This window comes from Centruroides vittatus, unplaced genomic scaffold (genome assembly GCF_030686945.1).
Source record: "Centruroides vittatus isolate TY-2023 unplaced genomic scaffold, ASM3068694v2 contig_890, whole genome shotgun sequence".
NCBI classification, from domain to species: Eukaryota; Metazoa; Arthropoda; class Arachnida; order Scorpiones; family Buthidae; genus Centruroides; species Centruroides vittatus.
Genome location: NW_027122581.1, coordinates 732,778 through 748,925, shown reverse-complemented (window position 1 = coordinate 748,925; position 16,148 = coordinate 732,778). Strand labels below are relative to the sequence as shown.

At 30.5% G+C, this 16,148-nt stretch overlaps 1 protein-coding gene across 1 annotated transcript; it reads right to left on the bottom strand.

Annotated features, from left to right (window-relative positions):
* Nucleotides 1-8,317: 8,317 nt before the first annotated feature.
* On the bottom strand, nt 8,318-12,861 carry LOC136983895 (uncharacterized). Its single transcript, XM_067280777.1, has 3 exons — nt 12,834-12,861; nt 11,704-11,729; nt 8,318-9,614 (listed from the first exon to the last, which is right to left on the bottom strand). Exons 1-3 carry the CDS (start codon nt 12,859-12,861, stop codon nt 8,340-8,342), a joined length of 1,329 nt encoding a protein of 442 aa, XP_067136878.1. The 3' UTR covers nt 8,318-8,339.
* Nucleotides 12,862-16,148: the final 3,287 nt, after the last annotated feature.

The window sequence follows — 16,148 nt, the reverse complement described above, 5'->3', positions numbered from 1 at the left end:
CTAACTAGACACCATTTGATAAACTGTTCAATTTATCTCCTGTAGAGAAGAGTTCTTCATCCCTTCTATGCCCACAATTTGATACATCTAGCTTGTTTTAGGTCCGTTGAATTGAATGGGTGAGACTATCTCACTGTAAGTCTGTCATTGAAAAATGGCTAGGGGCACACCTCGAGATACGTTCTGTTTGTATCTTCTCATTTTCAATTAAATTCCTTACATTAAATCACATGCTTAACAAGTATCACGCCAAATATGCGACGTCTTCATTTTTCATGCTCCTAATCATTTCTACAGCTTTAGTTTATAAAAATTTATTTTGGGAATTTAGTCCGGTTGATTACTGGGATACGGATTGCACCATCCCCACAGAGAAGACTCCATAAATTCTCATCTTTAATCACATATATTTGGCCAGTTTTACATTATTCAGCCAAGAGGACCTCCCATAGATTTGTTTCTTAGTTATTAGAATCTGTTCTATTGTCAGTTTATGAAGGTCTCATCAGAAAAGCACACTCGCCAAAGTTTTGCTGCCAAATTAACTTGTTAGAAATATTTAACGGATTAGAAATCGTTCATTTTTATTTGTTGATGACAATTAGATCAAAATTAGAATTTAAAACACAGTATAGCTATGTATTGGTAATGGGAAGACGCGAGTTATTTCCGTGTGTAATAGTGGTGCTATGTCAAGATTAATCAGGTCTACAAGCGTAGAAGATGTAATTAATTACTGTACCAACATTCAGACTACAACTCGTCCAAGTATTAAGAGAATACAACACGAACATAATTGATGACATTATGGCAAGAGGAGGAGGGGGACAAGCAATGGGATGGATGCCTCGGGGCGCTCTCGAAAGGAAGAAGCATCGTCTATGGATGGTAGGTTGTGGTTTTTTAAAAATAATCCTACATAATTTAAATTTAACTTTAATTAAAACTGTATCCTTATTTATATAAGAATTAATAGCGTTTAAACAAGTTAAAAGTTTAACTGGGCGTTACGAGAAATTAAGTTGGGTTTAGTGAATAATTTTCTATTAGATAGACGCTGGCAATTTTATTTTAATTTCACAATAGATTCTTTTTAATCAAGTTCAAAAACCTGCAGAGAGGCCATTACACTCGAGCAAGGAACGGGCAGTATAGAAAGAACAAACTTCACCATTTACACTTAACCTATCGATTGATTATTACCGGGCAACAAACTTGTCCTTCTGTCATAAAACCAATTTTTTCTTTTCTCAGTTCATCATAAAACTAAACTTAAGCAAAATATCAAACAAACATTCGTTTCTATTACTTTATAATATTAAATCATTTCATTTCAATTTTATTATTTTATCGCAAAATACTCGATAATATTTTATATTATTTTTTTATTTTTTTACATAATATTTAATATGAAAATATTCAGATTAAATATTAGATAATGATTATAATATGGTATTTTTATTAAATAAATTAGCAATTTGCATCATTACATAATGTAAATTTAAATTAAAATGCGATATTTAATGACAGCAACCATTCATTAAAATTTGATATTATTTAACAGAAATATTAATTGATAATTATAATTTAATTAATTAATTATTAATAACGAATGTTGATAATATAATAATATAATAATTGATTTCTTATATAGGCCTACATAACGAATTAGTCTTCAGTATCGTGTTCTAACAGTTGACATGTTCTAATATATGCCATATTTGGTCCAGTTCTAAACTATTTTATTCGCTGTATATTATATTATTGGGTTACTTTATATTAATAAAACGTCCCAATTCTTGTATAAAATCGAATTTAAAAGAAATAAGAAAATGTCTATACTAAATAAAGAACTGTGAATAATATATAGTAAAAGGATCAAATATGGCGACATCATTCTTGAATGCGCTACTCAATATATCTCGAGATTCTTTACGAATTATATATTACTGCCATCTTATGGTGATAATTAGAACTATATGTTTAATGTAATATTTTAATAATTTTAATTTACAACTGCAAACTAATAATTTTTTTATTGTATAAATTGTAATTTAATATTTTAAATGTTAAATTTTTTACAAATGTTAAATTTGTTGATGAAAAAATGTTAAATTTATTCAATCTCTCAAATGACCTCTTTATATCTTTCATTGTTTTCTTAAAGTTTTCTAAAATAAAATTTTAAACAGAATAAATGTAAATGTTTATAAACGTAATGTAAATCTGTATGAATTATTTATACAGTTTTTTTTTTCGATTTATACTCGTAACTGACTTATCGTTGAATGTTTATAGATATTATTGAGATCATGACAGAATTTCCCAGTTTATCTCTTTATGCGGCACGACTGAATTTAAATTTAAAGATGTTTTCAATTCGTACAAGGTCTTTTATTTATGTATTCTTACCACTATTCTTTCTATAGTAATTTTAATTTATATATGCATATCTCGTGATTACATGACTATAATATACAGTATATTGACAGATACATAAAGAGGAAGGACAATAGGGCCATTTGGCCTCATTCAGAATATTAAACCTCAAAATTTAGCTTTGTTTTTTTTTTAAATCTAAAATTGATACGATTGACATAAATTAGTTTTCTTCGATAAGTGGTATTAAAATTACTTTTTATTTATTTAAGAATAACTGTAAAAAGTTTTCTGTTTGATTTTTATAAGCGAATAATTAATGAAAACTGGAGAAGTAACACATTCTTGAAGAAGTTAAAACGACATTCATAAAAAAATTAATGGAAATATAAATTTATGTGAACACATGAAGAGCTAATGGAAAACAAAGACGAACGATCAGTTCGAAATAACTGTGTTTTAGATTGTTTTAAATAATTTATGAATTTAATTACTACATAAATTTGCTTTTCTTCACTTATTTTAATCAGAAAACAAAAACTTTTACTACAATTTAAGTGAATTTTGTGTAAAATATCACATAAATTATTTTATTTTGCTTATATTCTTCCAAAAGTGTAATTTCTGCTCTTGTAAGAACGTAATTTGAAGTTTAAACTTGCAATATCTTTTTATGTAAGTATAAATATAAGAAATCAGAAGAATTTAGAAAATTCAAGACAATTTAATGACTATAGAGTTTGAATCGTACTGTACACGAAATGATATCAAACTGTTGTATTTAAAGAGAATTTTTTTGTCGGGATTAGAATCGTCCGGACGTACGATTCCCGCCTTTTTTTCTCTATTTCAAACGAGCAAAGGTCGACATTGGAGAAACGACCGTTAGTTTCGAAAGCAGGATCGCTGATTGGCCGCCTATCATCGAACATAGCCGGACCACCGACAGAGCTACGAAGCGCTGATTGGTCAATCAATCCTATCTTTAATCCATATAAAAAGATCGAGTTTTGGCGGGAAAAGTTGGTTGGTCAAACGAACTTGTTGATGAAAGTTGTTCACGTCTTGCTGTTTCTTTAACGAACGCCGGAAGGAATATACATCTAACTACATCTCAAGAATACGTCGCAAGGTGTCCTTTCGACGGACCTGTTCAAGATTAATAGATCATTTAAACTCTAGTTTATTCTTGTGTATGAAAACCTACATTGTAAATATTTTAACGTTGTAATTTTCATTTTTTATAATCATCGTTAGTTTGTAAACTTTAATTGACGTTATAAAGTTCTTGAAGTTTCATGGTAAACTTGACTTTTTTCATTTAATCTGCCATTCAGGAATTAAATTATTCTGTAACTTACCTTATAAATTTTATTACAGTAGAGCATCGATTATCCGACTCAATTGGGGACTGGGGTTGGACGGATAACTGAAAAAACGGATAACCGAAAAGTATGAAAAAATACATTATTAGTATAGTATATTAGTATATTAGCATATCCCATGTAATTAGTATATTAGTATATCGCTATTAACCTATTTCGCGTTGAATTTTCATCGATTTTAAGCCTAACAACTTTTTTTTTAAAATAATAATCGTCGTTATTGTATCGTTAAAAATTTTCTTTATTTTGCACAAAATAAATACAGTACTGTACTGTATATTGAAAAATATAAAACAAAAATATATATATTCGGGTTACATATTTTACATAAAATAGGCCTATACATTAGAAAAAAAAGTCCAAAATTTTCTTTTGCTTCACAGCTGACACTCGTTCTTTTTTGCCGCTAAATCTCGCACACGTTTTAAAAACAGCAATTGGATAGCGTCGTTAAATAAAATTAAGCCTCGTTTAAATGCTGGCCTCCCTTTCATGGTCGAGCCAGTAAAACACGCAAAAATTTAACAAAAATAATATTAAGGTCGCCAAGACATCGAAATATTGTAGCGCCGCATCACTAGCAGACATTTGAATTTGCCGACTAGAACGCGGTCGGTTAACCAATGTAACGGTTGATCGGGGGTCGGATAACCGATTCTATACTGTATTTTGCATTCCGGAAGTTCTCATTATTGATAGCACATTATAGATAAAAAAGTTCTCTAGATTTAGGTTATGTGTAATATATTTTATATTAAATATGCTATTAAAATACACGAATATATAAAAATATTGAAATAATTATATTTTATATACAGTAGACCTTAATTTATTCGATTTAAATGATTGCTGGATAAACGTCGTTAGATGAATCGTTATAAATCGAACTGTAATATTTCGTAGATTTAATATCATGAATTGTAGTTATATTCTTTTTTTTTTTTTTGGTAACTCTTTCCGCCCAGTGGGCACTAAGAAGGCCTCTTATAGCAAGCCCATTATGGGTTCGGCCAGGCCCACAATGGGGCGGCCGGGTGGTGAGGGACGGGGACCGACATATCCGGACGGACCACCCCCCGAATATTCTTGAAAATACAATTTGAACAATGTAATACAGTAGAGAGTCGTAAATCGGCACCCCTGTAATCAGAATCGCCGGTATTCGGCACGATTTTCAGTCGGACTGTATCGTGCTGAATCGAACGTTTTTGATACTAAATTTACTTCTAAAGTATAATTTTCATGTTTTTATATTCTTCAATATATTTATTTTGTTTGTACAAAATGCAGAAATAATTTTTAACGATACGATAGCCTCGATTATTATTATAAAAATTTTCGTTAGGCTTAAAATCGACGAAAATTCAACACGAAGCGACACGCAACGGAGAAAAATTCAACACGAAGCGACACGGAACGGAGAAGAATTTGAACATCGGACAAATTAATATATTTTTTCGTACATAGACCGTAATCGGAACAAATCCCTAATCTGAACAACCCCAGTCCCCAATTGATTCCGATTTTCGGTTCTCTACTGTACTATATAGAGATGAACAACAAATAATAATGAGGCATTTATGTAGCGTATTCCAGACGGAGACTTTGAGGACAATCTGTCGAGTCCGATTCGAGTAAGGAATAGAAACATTAGAACTTTTTCATGGATAAGGTATATCGGAGATGCAGACCAGTCCTTCACCACCTATTTCTCCCCTACTGTAAGTCTGACCGAACTTGTATTGGGCACGCATAAAAGCCTTTTATTAAAAGGCTCTCTTAGTGCTCACAGAGCAGAAACAGTATATATTATATATACAAGATGTCTCCAATCTTTTGAGAAATACGTTGCTAGATGATAGAAAACGTTGAATACAACTCACAATGGGTGTACTATAGATTACCACCTACGGAATTTCGGGACTTTGAGTATATATTTGAACACAGAGAACCGAGACGAATTCAACGGTACCCTAGTTTTGGGCCGGAGGCAAAAAATAAGAAAGTTATCATACTTTTTTCGGCGATCGCGCGATGATCAGGAGTCGCGTCGCTCTCTCCGCTAAGCCTATCGCGTGTTTAACAGGCAGTCCGGCAAGTCGGCTATATAATTATACCTTCAACAGAGGCAGATGTTGATCCACGAGCACACCAATTGTCTGCAGTTTGAGTTAAGTCTTTTTTGCACACCCTCGCACTTGTCGACCTGGGGGGCTACGGCTCCTCAGTCTCGCTATCGCTCGCGGTCGGCTAGTACTACGAGCCGACCGCGCTATCGCGATCTGGAGTCGCGATGCTTGAAAAAAAGGAACTGGCGTTCGACTGTTCGTGCTCCCCATGGACTCCCCCGGGAAGGGAGCCGCCTGAAGGCCGCCGATTGTTTAACGTCACTAGTTATTGATTCACGGTAGTTCTTGAACAAAAGAAAAAAAAGGAAATGGCATTCGACTGTTCGTGCAATTTCTTGCCTTTCAGAGTGCTTTTTTAAAATTTCTTTGCAGACTTTACCGCGAGATGGAAGCACTAGTAACTACTGTGTCGTCTGCATGAAAGCATTAAAAAAGTATGATAACTTTCTTATTTTTTCGTCTCCGGTCCAAAAGTAGAGCATCGTTGAACTCGTCTCGGTCCCTTCAGTTCAGGTATACACTCAAAGTCCCGAAATTCCACAGGTGGTAATCTATAGTATCCACCAAGCAATTATTTATTGTGACATCGTCACAATGCAGGGTTGCACTTTTAAGCATATTTTTAAATTATATAATTTAAAATTTAAGCTCTCCACCTCAAATTAGTAATGTCGTGTCTTACCCTGTACATCATACTTTTCCTTCAACAATAGAGTCGTGCCGGTTATCTATCTAACACCTTTCGGGGGAGGGGATGTTTGAATTGAAGTAGCATAGCTTCCGATTTACATTGGAAATTATTATAAGTTTTACGGTCACGAAAATTTTAAAATGCAGTTTAACTTCATTAGTTAAGCAAATTATTGATTATTGATCGCTCAAAAAATTAGACTCTTCCTGTAGCTTATATGCACTCATTTTTATTCAGTTGCAAATTCTATGTCATATTTAAAATAAGATAATAAATCATTAAGTGTCTTTTATTGTGAACTGTCAAATAATACAGTATAATACAGTAGACCCCTATAACACGGGTTCATAAACATGGATTCGTATAACACGGCGAAAAAATTGCGATCGTGTTCGTATAACACGCTAAAAGAGACTCGTATAACACGGTAAAACGTCATCGCCGACTCGTGTCGAATCTGGACCAATAGGGATATTGTACAAACCATTGAGTTTAAAAGAGCACTGGATTTACTAAAAACATTTATTATTCAACGGCCATAAAAATTATATTTTTATTAATGATGTCTCCAAAGTTAAGTTATTTTTCTGCGAAAAATTCGCTGATCAGGAAACATGCGCCCGCCGTTCGATGAGCCGCTCCGCGACAAAAACAAGCTTAAGCAATGGCGTCGTCGAACGGTGCACACTCGGTAAGTAATCCTACAATTTTTTGTTTATAGCATAGTTTATATGGATTATTCCCAAAAAATTATACGTGATTTGGAAATGTTCGAGTCAAATTAGTCTAGAATCGATTAATTTTATGGAAGAAAACCTTTCAAACAGCCGTACCCCTAAGTGCACACGTCCCGGGCTGTGATTGGCTCATGTATTTAAGTGACTCGTACAACACGGATTCATATAGCACGGAACGTATCTACCGTGTTATAGGGTAGTCTACTATATTTACAAATACTTATTAAAAGAATATATAGTATACATTGGCAAAACTAAATTTGTTACAAATTTTAAAACTTGAACAAAAAGTCACGAAAGTATTCAATTGTATATTGTTAGGAATTTTTTATTTTTAGAAATTCTCATTTATAATTATTTTCATCTATCTATTATATTCACATAATGCATAACATCATATAATTTTTTATAATAATTAAGCTTTTCCAACATATTTTTTCGTGAAATCAGAGTGTCCGGATAAACCGAATCATTTTTATATAAAAAAGGACTAAAATATTAAATAAAAATAAAAATATTAATTAAAAATGTAATATAAGTTATATACATATGAACATTTTTTGATAAATATTATTTTAAAATTACTGTAGACTCTAGCTTTTACGATTTAATCGGTTTCTAAAAAGCCGTCGTTATGTGAACTGTTGTAAATAAAACTGTCATTTCCCTCATAAACTCAATATCATTAATTATGACATATAGAAATAAATTTTGAACAAGATAAGACCACACAAAAATAGACAAATATAATACATACTACTCTTGAGTACGACATTTCATATAATTATAATTGAAAATTCATTACCATCATCATCACTGACAGTTCTCGATTTATTCCAAGACCCTTCCAAAAGTGTTTGTCTACGGCCTTTCTCTTCCATGTTAACTCAGTAAATTTTCTGATTGTTTCGTGCGGTCATTTTCCGGAAAAGACTCAATGAAATTGAAAATTGCCAGTTGTTAAAACAAAGGTTTAATCTTTTTCACGTTCTTAAACAAAATTTATTGAATTAAAAACTTACGAAATTTTTTTAACAAATAAACGATTCCAAACCTTTATTTCATCTGATTTTAGAATTGAATTTGAATATCTCCAAGCTGTTTGATCACGACTAAAAGTTTTAAACTTAGTATTCAATTTACGATAATGATGCACTTTAGCATAGTTCGGATTCACAACAATTGTTCCCCAACCTTTCATAGCAGACCAAGTGTAATGAATTCCTGGAATTTCAACTTTAGTAGGCACAATTATACACTTCGATCTTTTATACGCTGGCCATAATTGAACATACGCTGTTTTCTTTAATGTCAATAATGGAATTGTTTCATTCGCGGTTTCTGGATCATCTGGAATATCTAATGAAAAAAATGCATTGAGAAACATGAGAGTACCCCATGGAAATTTGTGTTCATTTATTATTTTCAATAGAGAAATATTCTGCTTAGGAACAATAAATTCATCTATATCTACAGTAACAACGTATTGATGCGTTCTTGCATAGCGATACATACAGTCAGCAACGTTTGCCATATGAGCTTTGTCCCACGCATCATTTATATCTCGAGGAAAAGTCCACGGAAACAAACTTATAGGGGCACCCGCATCAATCAAAGCATTTATCAATAATTTAACAGATTTATTTGCTTTATAATCGTAAAACGCAATATGTTGCGCACCCATAAGTTGATAATACGCAACAAACTCGGCTATTCGAAGATTATTATTAGGAAATTCTCCAAAAGTGGGTTTCACGCATACAACAATGTTGTTTCTCCAATTTTTGTCATTATCTTCAGGTTCCGTGAGGCCTACTTTAATCCAATGAGTGGTATTTTGTTTATAATGTACTAATGCCACTTCTACGGGTACCTCGGATGTTTCGCAATAAAAGAAGAATGGTACGTGTGGCCGTCCGTGATTTTCAGGGAGCATTTTATAAGTGACATAAGAAACATTAATAGAACCATTGCCATATTTTAGAAGACAAAAGAAGGTATATGGGTTTATCTCCTTTGTTGGGCCTATTGCAATAATTCGAACACAAGTTGGTTGTTTTCGATATTCCCAATAAGCTGAATATACATAATAATGATCTATAATATGAAACCAATCATTTAATTTTCGCTGTTCTTTAGAATGAATAAAATATTCACCGAAATTCCGTATGTACGCGATTTCGATATTCCGCTGAAAATCGTTAACACTAGTGATCTTGAAATCATACAATACCAATACTATCAATCCAATTAGAAGAACCAATAATATCCATATTGTTTTGAAGAATATAGACTTTATTATTTTCATATAAATCGCTGAAATAAATCAAATAATCAATTATATAAATTTTTAGAATTAAAAATAAAATTAATCATTAATTAATTAATAATAATATTATTAGCATATAAAAGTATACTGTATATCTAAAATTTCATCTTTTATTTAAAGAAATTGTTCTAATTGAGCGATAATAGAAAATTATGATATTAAGTGTTAATAAATAATTAGAAATAAAATAAAAAAATGATTTTAACAATATCGACTAATAGTTATCATTTAAGTTAACAGAAAATTGTATTAAATTTACTGTTTTTTATGTTTATATTATATACAGTAAATTCATATTGTTAGAAAGAAAGTAAATATCTGATATTAGACTATATCATAAATAATTAATTAAATTATTTGATAAATAAATTCAATGAAATTTCCAAGAAAAATAATGTAAAAGTTTTTTAATATTTAAGTTTATAACAGCAGTCATTTAGCACGTTATAGCTTCGCAAATCAAATTCTTATTTTGAATACAGTAGACCCCCCTATAACACGGTAGATACGTCCCGTGTTATATGAATCCGTGTTGTACGAGTCACTTAAATACATGAGCTAATCACAGCGCGGCACACGGGCTGTGATTGGCTCATGTATTTCTCATTCGATGTAATCGCATTCATTATTCTAGATTCGAGTAGTGAGACTCTTTACAATAAGAATTTCTCAATGAAGGAGATAAATATTTAGTAAAATTGTGTATGCAATTCACAATAATCTGTGCTATAAAAATTAAAAAGATTTTAAATCCTAATTTATTTTAAGATTTTTTTTTCATTTTTAAAGAAACAATTAAATTTATTTATTTATATATCACAATAAATAAATAATTTAATTTCCGGATGACTGTTGTACTATTTCGATTATTTAAGTTTTTTCAAATTGTATAAATAAGTATAAATAAAAATGAACCCGACTTTTAAAATTTATATTAAAGTTTACTAAATTTGGATTTACTAAATTTTTCTGTTTATTTTTTCTTCTGAGAGTAAACTCGTATAAATCTATTCAAGTGTATAAAGCCTGTTTCATTTTCAAATAAAAATAATGTTTTGTAATAATTATAATAAATTCATTTAATTATAATATATAATTATTCGTTCCATTTGCCATTCAAATTACAAAATAATTAAATGAAATTTAGACTACTCATTTTGCCAATTGAATGAATTTTACTCATTTTGCCATTTTCGCCCTGTGGGCACTACTAGGACCTTTATTCCATACTTATTGAGAATTATGCAGGCCTACAATGTGAAGGGCTGAGAGGTGAAAGACGGAACTCGACTTATCTGCAAGAAATTGCTGTTATACGCTAGTTGTCAAAGGTTGAAACTGCTATCTTAGTGTTTCAGTCGGACTAAATCAGTGTTCGCTGTTTTATGCAACCAGACACTTGTAAGCCAAGAAATGAATTTCATAAAGTATATAACGTTTTATCAGAATTACAATAGATAATTAACATAATATACTTCGTTAAGAAAATTTAATATTTCCATTATTTATTAAACATTATATTTGAATTATATATTATTATGTTTATACAAATAAACTGATTCTAAAGCTTTACAACGAAATGAAAATTTATTTATAATATAGTCTATGTATAATCGTAACTTTTTACAAGATATCATATGTTGCGATTCTTAGATAATAATCTATTAAATGTGATATAAGTATAAAAATAATTTAAAGTAATATATATTGTTTAAAAATCACAAAAGACAAATAAACTTACAATTATAAAAAAATGATCCAAAGTGCTTGATTCTAATATACATTTTGCCTTCTGGATTTATATAGTACAAGCTCTATATATATGATAAAACGATGAAATAATTTAGAAATAGAACAAAAGAAAATTGTAAATGTATGACAGTAGATCCGTTACGTATTAACCTAATTATTATGCCAGTTGACAGCTACATTAATTTGACTAATTATAAAAATACAGATAAATACCAAAAATATTGTTATATAATAAATAAATCTGTTTTACATATATTTGAAATTAGTTTTTCTAAATTTATCTAAATTATTAGATGCTATTTAATACAGTACTTTTAATTTTTATCACTTAAATCAATTCAAATATTTTAAATTTGTTAATGATATTCACTGAAATAATTATGAAAAATTCTATATTTTCGTCGAAAAAGTTGATTTCACTATATTTAAATATGTAAGATTTGTTAATTACATATTAAAAAAAGACCTGGCTAAAAATCAAATGAAAGACTAATATATAATTATTAAGACTTTAACTTTTAAATATTTTCTTTCGTATATTCATTACAAAATGTGCTTTCGATAATTAAATAAAAGTCTAAATTATGCTTATATAAAAATTAAATACAGTAGAGCATCGATTATCCGACCCCCGATTAACCGACCGCGTTCTAGTCGGCAAATTCAAATGTCCGCTAGTGATGTGGCGCTACAATATTTGGCTATGTCTCGGCTACTTATATTATTTTTGTTAAATTTTTGCATGTTTTACCTGGCAGCACTGGCTCGACCATGAAAGAGAGGCTAGTATTTAAACCAGGCCTAATGCACTATACTAATAATGTATTTTTTCATACTTTTCGGTTATCCGACTTTTCAGTTATCCGACCAACCCCAGTCCCCAATTGAGTCGGATAATCGATGCTCTACTGTAAATTAATGAGAATGTTATTAGAAAATCATATTTTTCTGTAATAATTTTGCGATTATTGTGGAGAAATGACAACACATAATCATGTTAATAGATTCTCGAATTGGCACAAAGCAGTAGCAGTTGTATCTACGTAAACCCGTGTTGATTGCATTTGACTAGTCTTCAAGCATATGCGATAAAAATAGTGTTTATCCGATAAAGACCGTTTGTTATTCTTAATACGGTTTAAAAATCTTTAAATATTTAATCTGGTGGCGGCGTAATGATCACTCGATACTATCATACGCAATCCATTGAAAGACTTAACGCTACTTATAGTTTGAGAAGCGTCAGCTTGTCTAGTGTACATAGGCGAAATTTTGGTTTGTTGTTTTATGCCATTGAGTAACAATGGACTTTACGTGAACTCGTCGTCTCCGTTCCATACAGAACTGTGATCAGTGGTTGAATTTTTTTTTGGAAAATCGTTCACTTATCGAAATTTATCATCTTAAGAGAAACATTCTGCTGGAAACAACTTTTTCTTGCATTATGATGTTTTCTCATTGCAGTACACAATTGCGTAATGCAATGAGGAAACAACGTAGACAGTTAAGAAGCTGAAGTTACGGGTTGTTTCATATCATTTTTACAGCCCAGATATGTCAGCATTTCACTTTTAGTTGTTCCCAAAATTAAAAATTCGTATTGAAAGGTTAACGAATGACAAAGTTCTAGCTGCCATATATGAATGGATCAAGGAAAAATCGGAAAAATTTCTCGTGCATGGAACTGAACATTTAGAAAGGTGTAACTTTGATGATTATGTTGAAACATAAATAAATATTCATGATTAAAATAAATAATTTTTCGACACTTTAAAATCGGTCAAATTATTTTTCTTCTTCCCAAAATAATTTTATAAAAATGGAAAACTCATTTATAATCAATCTTCGTGTTAACATTTAAAAAAAATATAATTTTTGATATGCTATGGCACATCTCGAACCTTTATAATCGTGAAGTTAGTAGGTCGTTAAATTTGTTTTGTATTTTATCTGTATTAATTAATATATTAATACAGATAAAAGACAATTATCTGTATATTAATTTTAATTATATTAAATTATTAATTATTAATAATACATCAATAATTATATTAATGCATATATTGATTCTGTTAAAATAATTTATTTCTTGACTTATAATTCAAGAGAACGATAATGCTAATAAAAATTTTGAAAAAGGTATAATTATCTGAAGCGGATATAACAAAATGTTTGTTTGCAAAAGCATTCGTTTTTATTTCGTAAATATTTTAGAACCGACTGTTTTTTTAATCACATTTAAATCTTAACCTTATGACTTTATTTAATATAATCTTCTAATGTTCTCGAATTGAATTGATCATTATTCATGAACAATGATTTCAGTTACGAATCGCCAATGACCGAGTGGATAAAGCCATTGAACCGTGATATTAAATCGCAGGTTTGAGCCTCACTAGCTGGTTGACCTCGTGGAGTTTTTCAAACTTTTTCACATGTGTAATACGTGAATAGGGACCCGTTTCCTATAGAAAATCTTCTCTAGAAACACCGTTTTTGGCAAATCGCCCACGTATTGTGTTTTTGTATCCCATCAAACTAAGCCAAGACAAATTAGTTGAGGGTACAACTACATGTATGCAGTGCAGTATATCGAAGCTCGGACCTTTGATGCCTACTTATATGCCCCAAGAAAAGTATAAACTTTGCGGGCCTAAAATAATTTCTGCAGTGAGGTCCATGACGATTTCACTGCTTATCGTTCCTTTTTAAAAAGTTAGATTTAATTGACAGATCCCATTCTATACTAATACAAAAATAAATAAATAAATAAATTGTAAATAGTATAAAATTAAAGATCAAATAGGAGTTGTTAATTTTTGTCGAACATAAATCATAATAGAAAATTATATTTTACTTTACTGAAATTCAGAGATAATTATATTTTTTAATATAATAAAAATGAGCTTTGTCGAACTCCCCTCGCATTTTATTCACACGAGATGAATCGAATGTCCTCTCGGGGGAAACTAGCGACAGAGGTGCTTAGTTATGTGATTAGTAATACGAGTATGTGTAATCACGTGTCACGAACTTCATCATCTCATTAAATGAGTAAATCTTTGATTGTTTCTAAAATAGAAATTTAGTAATGTGCCTGCTCCACAGGAACACCCAGATTCACGTTTTACATGTAATATGCACTTCGACTTCCTAAAAATTTTAAAAATATTTTGAATGAAACTAAACGACTGGAAAATATTTACAAATTATAAAATAATTAAAAATTTTCAGAAATGAAATAGAAAATTTAATTTTTGAGTGACAATATTTTGATGAAGTTTTATTTTAACGCTAGTCCATTTATCAAGTTTATCAGAAGTATGATCTTTTAATTATTTATATTTCAAAATAAAATTGTGAACTAAATAAGAAATAACAGGAAAATGTTAATTTTATGCATATTTTATACAATGTCCATGTTATATATAGCGCGTTTCGTTTGAAAACAGTAGATTTATTTTTAAGTAGGAAAAATAGGATTATGAAACAAAGAATAAATATATAGAGCAGTGTTTCCCAACGTGGGGCCCACGCCCCACAGAGGGGCAATTTGATTGTTAAGGGGGCAATTCGAAAATGGACTCATCCAGAGTTTAAGTTAACCGTATAGCCGCTGTATGCCATATTTATTGTAAATATTGATTTAAGTTAGTTTTAATTTTCTTTGTTCTTTGTTTCCCTTTCCTTCTAGAACTTCCCTTTATAACCCTTTTCCCTTGGGGTGGGATTAACAATTCTGGGAACCACCGAGAACAAAGAGATGAACAAGGCCCTGAGGCTGGTGAAAGGACATTCTTTGCCCAGACCTCGAGGTGGACAAACGTGAGTTGTGGTGTTCCAGGTTGCGTTTGGCAATGACTGGAAAGTGCAAAAGACTATGATGAAAGGATTGGGTTTTATCGTGGTTACAATAAAACAGTGTGGCAATTAAGTGCAAGAAAAACTTCAACGAACACGACAATGAGAGACCTTCCAAAAGACTTCAACGTATATGTTGGGGGGCATAAGAATTTTAGAAAGGCTTAGGTGGGGCATAGCACAAAAAAGGTTGGGAAACACTGATATAGAGTGAGTAAGGATTATACTATGCTTCATTTATTTTTATATAGTATATTAATATATAATAAGGATATCCTTATTTTTAAATTTGAAATTTTTTCAACGGAACTATAATTCATTTCGTCAGAAAAAAAATATACTGTATTGATTAATTAATTAAACAAAATTTTATTTTTAAAATACAATTCTCTGGTATAAGTTCTGATCTGTACTTTTGATATTAATTTGGCTTTCTTTTTTATTTTATTAATTTTAATATATTGTGACTATAATCTATTAATAGAAGTTAATTATACTGATTTAAGTTGCGGTTAAAATTAGAGTAATTGAATAAGTGGTTCAAATGAATTAACTTTTATTTGTACCACTTATATTTCGGACTTTTTTGTCACTCATCGGCAGGTAATTTATTACAGTAAGTGATCGGTTAACGAACATAATCAGTTCCAAGACTTTGTTCACTGTCCGAATTGTTCGATAACCGATCACCAACTGCAGGGCCAGATCATTGCATAGACAAATGAGACAAATGTCTAGGGTCCGGTCAAACTGTCTATTTTGAAAGGATTTGTAAATAAGATAGTTTACTTTTCTGAATTTTTAAATAAAGTTTATTCATATTCATATACTTACTTTTTTAAAACTATCTTGGTTTTTATTTAAATTATCTTTTTCATTATTCAA

What these genes read in the sequence shown, in the direction of transcription:
- LOC136983895 (XM_067280777.1), bottom strand. Translation starts at nt 12,861, where the DNA reads ATGAGAAAACATCATAATGCAAGAAAAA. An exon ending in ACATCATAATGCAAGAAAAA is followed by an intron (nt 11,730 to 12,833) that starts GTTGTTTCCAGC and finishes AATTGATTTAAG; the next exon opens with TGATAAAAATTAAAAGTACT. An exon ending in AAATTAAAAGTACTGTATTA is followed by an intron (nt 9,615 to 11,703) that starts AATAGCATCTAA and finishes AAAATAATAAAG; the next exon opens with TCTATATTCTTCAAAACAAT.